General features: G+C 42.1%; 2 protein-coding genes across 2 annotated transcripts; one reads left to right on the top strand and one right to left on the bottom strand.

Annotated features, from left to right (window-relative positions):
* Positions 1–883: 883 nt before the first annotated feature.
* On the bottom strand, positions 884–3,410 carry atpaf2 (ATP synthase mitochondrial F1 complex assembly factor 2). The gene is made up of 8 exons (XM_024387995.2): positions 2,972–3,410; positions 2,788–2,832; positions 2,515–2,663; positions 2,238–2,335; positions 2,032–2,112; positions 1,754–1,866; positions 1,351–1,466; positions 884–1,228 (listed from the first exon to the last, which is right to left on the bottom strand). The coding sequence occupies exons 1-8, from the start codon at positions 3,090–3,092 to the stop codon at positions 1,091–1,093; spliced, it is 861 nt and encodes a 286-aa protein (XP_024243763.1). The 5' UTR covers positions 3,093–3,410; the 3' UTR covers positions 884–1,090.
* A 123-nt stretch (positions 3,411–3,533) lies between these two features.
* LOC112224443 (glucose-induced degradation protein 4 homolog) lies at positions 3,534–7,306 on the top strand. Its single transcript, XM_024387996.2, has 6 exons — positions 3,534–3,937; positions 4,299–4,358; positions 4,482–4,589; positions 5,114–5,215; positions 5,328–5,458; positions 5,834–7,306. The coding sequence occupies exons 1-6, from the start codon at positions 3,749–3,751 to the stop codon at positions 5,895–5,897; spliced, it is 654 nt and encodes a 217-aa protein (XP_024243764.1). The 5' UTR covers positions 3,534–3,748; the 3' UTR covers positions 5,898–7,306.
* Positions 7,307–8,070: the final 764 nt, after the last annotated feature.

Raw genomic sequence — 8,070 nt, 5'->3', positions numbered from 1 at the left:
ATGCACCGAGCTGTCTGTTTAAAACTACTAGCACACAGCTCGGACACCCATGTATACTCCACAAGACATTCCACCAGAGGTCTCTTCACAATCCCCAAGTCCAGAACAGACTATGGGAGGTGCACAGTACTGCATGGAGTCACGGAACTATGTTCCACATCAATTAACTTATGCAAGCAGTAAAATCACATTTAAATAACCAATTGAAATTAATCTTATGGAACAGCGAGGAGATACACATACAAACTTGATTTTTTTGTGTTGTAGACATATTTATGTATATTTTACCTTTATTTAACTAGGCAAGTAAGTTAAGAACAAATTCTTATTTTCAATGACAGCCTAGGAACAGTGGGTTAACTAGCACAACAGATTTACCTTGTCATTTACCTTGTCAGCTCAGGGATTTGATGTTGCAACCTTCTGTTTACTAGTCCAACGCTCTAACCACTAGGCTACCTGCCACCACAGGTAGCCTAGGTAGGTAGCCTGTATAGTAGAAGAGTAGTGGCACACAATGTGTTGTGAAATAACTGCCTTAATTTTGCTGCATCTCGTGCATGTATTTTTATCTTGTGAACATGCGTCTGGTGATAGAAATCTGAATGCACTACAAGTGCTTTGAAAAGTTTATGTAATTTATGTAATTATACTTTCCTCATTCCTACCGCACAGACAACCGCTAAAGTACATCAAAATATTATATTATTCAATATTCTGGCTTGTAGAGGTCATGAGAAGTAACTTTCCTGATTCAAACGCACATTTTTGCCCGATGTAGAATTCAATGCAATTGAACGTCAGGTTTCCAGGCAACTACATTTCTAGCTCTTTGGGGTTTTAGGCTGGGTTTCTGTATAAGCATTTTGTGACACGGCTGATGTAAAAGGGCTTCATAAATACATTTAATTGATTGACATAGAATATTATGTGTTTTTATTCCGCAAAGGACAACAACCAGAGATAAACACAAGTCCGAAGGAGTTGGGATTTCTTCCCAGTCAGAGGCCAGTACACTGCCTCTGTTGCCTTTGCTCTTAAGAGTCCTGTCTGAGTTTGTGTTGACTCAGGGAAGCACTGAATGTCCTCCTTAGTCTTGCATGAGTTTGCGTTTGACCGTTGAACTTTCAGAAGAGAAATGTACAAACAGAGCCCCTGCTGCTGTACGTGACCTCAGCTCATACAGGTCAACATCATGAGCCCACTCTACATTTCCCCAATGCCCGATCTATGGAGAGGGAAAAGAGACAGAGGAAAATAAAGCATTAGTAAGAGAGAAAGAGATTGAATACATATCCACAACGCTTTTCTAATCTCTGTATATGCATTGTTTCTGTGGCGAGTTTCTACCTGGAACTCCTCCTCTAGTCGTGACAGCAGCACGGCCTGCTCCACTGTTATGTGCTTGTCTATTAAAGCAAAGGCAAGCACCACTGACTTCAGCTGGGTGATCACATACTCCAGACCTACACACATAGGAGGTCACACAAAGAATATTAGTAGTCTTGTACAGCCTATTTAACTGAGACTCTGCAATATTATGTGATCATAAACACCGGTCCTACTTCTGAGTGCAAAGCAAGAGGCTCTACCTGAAGTGGCCCAACAAACTGAAAATAGAGACGATTCTCTCTCCATTTTCAGTCCATTGGTCTAGGCAAGAGGCTGATTCCTTTTAGCACCCACATACAGTAAAGAATTTGCACATGTCCACGGGACGGGAGTACCTCTAATGACTATTAGATGTTTTTACCTGTCAGGGACCAGAAGTTATAGGAACCCAGGTGCTGGCGGAAAGTATCCATCGTCGCCTGTGGGATCTCTGGCCCCAGTATACTGGTGGAGGAGCCAATGACTACGTTGTACCTGAAAGAGAAAAACATTCATTCAAGTATTTGCAAGACAATGCTACAAATCTCTGTTTCCCTCCTTTGCTGAAGATGACATGCAAATACGTATACATGTCCAGTGAACTTTTTGTAAGGTAACTCACAGAAAATGAGTCAATGATCATGTTAAAGTGAAACCAACCGGTCTTCAATCCAGTTCAACACAGGGTCCCATTCATTATTCTGAAGCTCGACTAGTGATGGAGGCTCCTCAACTCTGTAACTGCAAGGAGACAACATACTCACAGTTTCAATCCCTGTGCAATCATACACATGAATGATCTGTAGAAATAATTTTGGATGGAGGTAACCTAAACCCTCATGCTACTACAAATATCTCTTGTGTACCAGATAGTGTCAGTCTCCAGATACTTGAGGGCAGCAGTGATCATTTGGTCCTTGCTGCGGAACGTAGGGTTATCTAGGGCCGTGTTGCAGAGAGTGGTCTGGAGGAGAGAGAACAAATCTCAAATTGCACCCTTTTCACACATATAGAGCATTAGTTTGAATCCTGGCCCAAGTCAAAAGCTCTCGTGAAAGTAGTGCCCTGTATGGGGTACAGTGACCATTTCAGATACAGCCAACATGAAGCATTGAACAAAAGTGCTGAGGTAAAAGGTCATACCATATGCATGCTGTAGAACTTGAGCATGTCTTTCTGAGTATCCCATTCATTCGCCACGGCAATGGCTAAGGCTTCGTTGGGGGCTGTAAACAGCTTTCCTCCTGGTGTTTTCAGTTTCCGCCGGTCCAGGTTGATCTCAAACATGCCACCTGCAGACCAAAAATCAAGGGGGAAAAAAAAGTGAGTTCTTGAATTCTTAGCACTCAGACTTCTTATTTAAATATTTTCAAGAGAGAAAGACCCTCACTCTCCAAGTTCCGCTACAGTACTCACCCTCTCCATGGGATATGCTAACATCCTCATAGAATTTCTTTCTTTCTGTTGAGAGCGAAACAAAGTAAACATGACAAGAAATGTGCAACCTCCGTGGTGCACATAGCCACGATCACTGTAAACCAGCAAGCTCGAGAACCTTTTCTTGATATTTGATGAAACAAGTGGCTGGTGCATCTCTTACCTGTGATAATTGAGTAGGATTTCACAGAGAGCAGCTTAAACATTTGACCTCTTGGGCAGACAGTGGGGGGAGAGAAAGCATGCCCCAGACAATTGTGAAATCTCACAAGATTCCTCAGCATCGTGTCAGTGACAGAGATGTTTTAACAAACAAGTTTCCCCAATTGAAGTGGGGTTCAAAACTACAGTTGACTTGGCTAGCTGAACTAACAACGTTAGCTAACAGGAATTATGAATGCCGGATAATATCGCTTTTCAAAATGCAGGACACACTACTGTTGCTATAAGAAACGACTGACGAAGAGTAGTTGAAGGTTGACTGATCTAAAACGAATAATTTGGAGAAATACGATCGTATTTGCACAACTCTCACTGCATCGCATGTGTGACCTTTCGTGTTTGACAGATTTCCCAGATACATGGGAAATGTAGTTCCATTCTTGTTATACAATCAAACCGAATGGAAGAGTGCCAGAGCGAAAAGGACTACATCCTCAAAAGTCATTGATAGCGTTGCGATAAATAAGCCAATGAGCAGCGCGGTTTTAGACGAGTGCATCCCTTGGCTAATGAGAGAAGAGAATGCTGCTGTTTTATGACGCCCGCGACGAAGTCCATTTACTTTTCTGGAGCTTGGTGTGAGTGACTGAAGTATTACATTTGAAGGGATTTGGATGTAGGTGAGCCGCCTCATTCGTGCTCTCTGTACCATCTTCCCACATCTATCGCCCGGACGGCCACTGACTGCGGTCGGTGTCCTTCCCGCGGTACCAGAACCATGCCTGTCCCCGCTGGATACATCAGTAACACCCCCATGGCCTTCAAGTCCTCGGCCTCGCTTATCCCACCTCCCTTGATCAACACCCACCAGCCCGGTGTTATCGCCTCGCTTCTCTACAGCGGTTCCAAGTTCCGAGGACATCAGAAGAGCAAAGGCAACTCCTACGATGTCGAGGTTGTTTTGCAGGTCCGTTAGATTTATGAAACTTTCATTTGCCAGTCAGCTGATGACTAATTGTGCTGACAAAAATGTCAAAACACGTAATGATTGCCAGCTTCCAGAAGGAGTGTTCATAATCACCGGCCATGAAACCTAGATGTTAGATGACCCTATCATTAATTGAATTTACATTCTAGTGACAGTAGGTGAGCTGGCATTAGTAGTGAACATGTTATTACCAGAATGTGATTCAGCTGTGTTCAGATGCATCGTTGGCTCACATCATGACACCATTGGAAAGAAGTTACACAATGAATGATCCTTCATTCCACTATCTAGCAAGTGAACATTTACATACTGTTTTCAAGTCTTGTGTTGTTTCTTTCAGCATGTGACCATGGAAGACTCATACTTGTGTGGGTACTTGAAGATCAAAGGGTTGACAGAGGTGAGAATGATTTACTTGATACCGAAAAGAGGTTGAATAAAGGTTTATTCTAACCATTTTATTTTAATCATGGTTTTGATTCCCAGCATAACTTGTTTCTCTTTCTGTTTTCTTCTTCTGTAGGAATACCCCACTCTGACTACGTTCTTTGCAGGGGAGATCATCAGTAGGAAGCGTCCGTTTCTAACCAGGAAGTGGGATGCAGATGAGGATGTGGATCGCAAGCACTGGGTAAATCGAATATGCGATTATTCATTTAATTTAGCCTAATTGAATTTAATAGTCTGATTCCACCCATGTTGATCTGCTTTAGACCGCCGTGTCAAATGAAGTAGGAGATAATCTTTCCTGGTGAGAATGTGAGGGTGTCATCCCCCTCATTAATGTTTTTTGGTTGCTGTTAATCTCTTGTGGACGGACTAAGTAAAATAAATAGTATTGTGACGTCTGTCAAAATTCCCTGGGATGCGACGGCTAACAGGCTAGTTTTGGTGTTCCGCCACTGGTTATTTGGTCGTATCAGGATTTGGTGAATATGGTGCTTAAAGTGGGGGCAGTGATTTCAAGCAATGAGGGGATTCGATTAAGCTATCCCAGGTGGGTGGACTTTGCACCGGGTGAAAAGTGATTGAATTTGTTTGGAACCTGGGGGGGGGGGTCTGATAACGGTAGATTTATCAAGCAAGAACAATAGTTATGATTGTTAAACGTATTGTATTGTTCCAGCGATTAACTATTTTATATTTGGGCTCCAGGGCAAATTCCAGGCCTTCTATCAGTATGCAAAGACGTTCAACTCGGATGAGTTTGACTATGAAGAGCTGAAGAAGTCTGACTACATCTTCATGAGGTGGAAGGTAAGCTCCATTACCAAGGAAAAGCTGAATCATGCATATGAGGTTTGGCAACATTTTCTGTAAAAATACTGTTGTTATAATGATGTACTAACTGTTGTATTCTCTTCCACAGGAGCAGTTCCTGGTCCCTGATCACACCATTAAAGACATCAGCGGTGCTTCCTTCGCTGGTTTCTACTATATCTGCTTCCAAAAGTCCACAGCCACCATAGAGGGATACTACTATCACAGGAGCTCAGAATGGTAACAGGAGACTAAATACTAACTGGGTCATTGATGAACATGTGATAAAACTGGTTCAGATGTAGCCAGGCCTTGTGAACTTAGAACATATGCATCTGTGCATCATCAGTTCTTATGCGTTTCTTTTTTCTTTAAATTAATATTTTATTTGCTCAGGTTATCAGCGTCAGGATGCAGTTCATGCCCTAATTCTGTGGGGTGTGAACTTATTTTTAAAATATTTTTTTCAACTAATCAAAAATAAATCGTATAACTGCTCTCTGTACAATAAGAGTTGAGGGCTTGGGGTTGATTTGATTTGGGACTGGCCAATGCATCGCTCCTCTCCTGACTTTCTGCACTAAATAGCACTGTCTGACTCCTTCTCCGTCACAGGTACCAGTCTCTGAACCTCACCCATGTTCTGGAACACAGTGCAGCCATCTATGAGTTCCGGTGACCCAGGCATTGTGGCTTTGTTGGCTCAGAAAGATTTTAAGGCCTGCAGAAGCTACATGAAGGAGGCATGAAGACTGAGAAGGACTGGGGAAGGATGGGTGGAAGGGGGACATGAAAACAGTGTTGTTACTCCTACCAAGAGGATGTGCTTTTCTGTCTGAGGAAGAAAAGGAAATGGAATGATGGATTTATTGATGGACAGATGGAAGCAGGTCTGTTGGACTGGAACTTTCACGGAGGAAGGTATGGATGGATGGAAGAGACAGAGGGAAAGGACTGCTCTGACCCAGCCAGGGCAGGCAGGAGCTTCAGTCCTGTGGGATTGGGGCAGAGAGCCATAGCAGTGTGATGCTTTATCATTTCTTAATTTGTTTTAACGTCTGATTTTAAAAGCTTGTTGACTTTCACTCTGCTGCGTCAAGGTCCAGTCATGAGTTATGAAAATGGAGACTTCAGTACTACAACACTTGTCTTTGGACACTTTATAAATAAAGCTGGGGTTTTCCTCTTGCAACTGGGGATTTGTCTGCTTTTATCCAATTCTCATCTGCGCTTAACCGATATTGGACAAAGATTCTTCTGCTCTACTCTATCAAACGCTGGATCTCTTTTGAAGCTAAATGTCAGCGTGTGGAATAATGTTCTGATGAACTACTCTCCGTCTTTTGGATTGAAGCTTTAAACACTTCATAGCTCATTGACAGTGTTATTGTTTTATTTTCAATCTAGGCTAACTCCTCTGATTGCCTGCAAAAGAGATTTTGCAAGTTACCTCTTCAGCTACTCGTTGTAAATGTTCAGACGACAGAGTAATGACTGTCTGGAGGTCCGTGGTCTGTGGAAAAGACAAGTGACATTTGTGAGTGCTTGTGGTTCTTGTATCGTGGGTTTCATTTGCACACGTTGTGTTTAACTCCAGTGCCACACTTCTAATCCAATATACATGTGTAATGTAACACATAGGTCATGGTTGGATTTAAGATGGAATCATATGTTACTAGGCCCATGCAGTCAGCAGCATTTTACTTTTCACTCGCATTCATTAAAACAGAAATACTTTTGTCACCAACTTCTGTTTTCCTTGGGTGTCCATGCCCCTTCATTGTTAACTATGCAGCATTATGCAACAGCATCATTCTTGACTTCAACCATACATCTCCAAGTTTCAAAAACCAGATGTATTCTATAAAATAGTATTCAAAATGTCTTATAGTTAAAAGGAAATCTTTTATCTAATTGCCCTTTTCAAGCACTACCCTTCCACATTTGCACCTGTCCATGCAATTGTGCCATCTTTTTAAACTGTAGCAAAATGTATTATACCAGTATGTGTGTGTGTGTGTGTGTGTGAGTATGGACCGAAAGCAGATTGGTGTGGTTGTGAAGAATGGAGTAAATCATATCAAAACACCCCTTATGTTTTTTTCTTTTAAGACTATTGTATGAACTGTACTTCACTGACATACTAGCAATGGGTCCTTTTATTTATATTACTCCACAAAAACACACAATGAACTAAATATTATTCTAGCTGGACAAATACACAGTATGTCAAATATTAAGAACCCCTGCTCTTTCCATGACAGACTGACCAGGTGAATCAAGGTTAAAGCTATGATCCCTTATTGATGTCACTTGCTACATCCACTTCAATCAATGTAGATGAAGGGGAGGAGACAGGTTAAATAATTATTGTTGGTGTATGTGTGCCATTCAGAGGGTGAATGGGCAAGACACAAGTTTTAAGTGCCTTTGAACAGAGGTATGGTAGTAAAGTGCCAGGAAAACCGGTTTGAGTGTATCAAGAACAGCAATGCTGGGTTCTTCATGCTCATCAGTTTCCCTTGTGTATCAAGAATGGTCCACCAACCAAATGACATCCAGCCAACTTGACACAGCTGTGGGAAGCATTGGATTCAACATGGGTTGACTCCAATGCTTCCCACACTTTCTAGACCTCCATGCCTGGACGAATTGAGGCATTTCTGAGGCAACTCAATATTAGGAAGGTGTTCCTAATGTTTGGTATACTCTATTCTGAGCTACCTCAAGGTCAAGAATGCACAGCTGGATAAAGAGTGGCAGTTTTGGCTCCCTAGCTGTTCCCACCTATCTAATACTACCCTCTAGTGGTGATACCAGTTTGATACACATTGTTGTTGGGCCTATGCTAT

This window comes from Oncorhynchus tshawytscha, linkage group LG25, assembly GCF_018296145.1.
Source record: "Oncorhynchus tshawytscha isolate Ot180627B linkage group LG25, Otsh_v2.0, whole genome shotgun sequence".
In the NCBI taxonomy this organism is placed as follows: Eukaryota; Metazoa; Chordata; class Actinopteri; order Salmoniformes; family Salmonidae; genus Oncorhynchus; species Oncorhynchus tshawytscha.
Note: the sequence above shows the minus strand (reverse complement) of the source record. Positions and strands in the feature narration are given on the sequence as shown.

Excerpts from the sequence above, each read along its gene's own strand:
- atpaf2 (XM_024387995.2), bottom strand. The coding sequence starts at position 3,092 with ATGCTGAGGAATCTTGTGAGATTTCACAATTGTCTGGGGCATGCTTTC. Across the intron at positions 2,664-2,787 it reads TAGCATATCCCATGGAGAGG|GTGGCATGTTTGAGATCAAC; the intron begins GTGAGTACTGTA and ends TTTGGTCTGCAG. Across the intron at positions 1,867-2,031 it reads TTGAACTGGATTGAAGACCG|GTACAACGTAGTCATTGGCT; the intron begins GTTGGTTTCACT and ends TTTCTCTTTCAG.
- LOC112224443 (XM_024387996.2), top strand. The coding sequence starts at position 3,749 with ATGCCTGTCCCCGCTGGATACATCAGTAACACCCCCATGGCCTTCAAG. Across the intron at positions 4,590-5,113 it reads ATGTGGATCGCAAGCACTGG|GGCAAATTCCAGGCCTTCTA; the intron begins GTAAATCGAATA and ends TTTGGGCTCCAG. Across the intron at positions 5,216-5,327 it reads ACATCTTCATGAGGTGGAAG|GAGCAGTTCCTGGTCCCTGA; the intron begins GTAAGCTCCATT and ends TCTCTTCCACAG.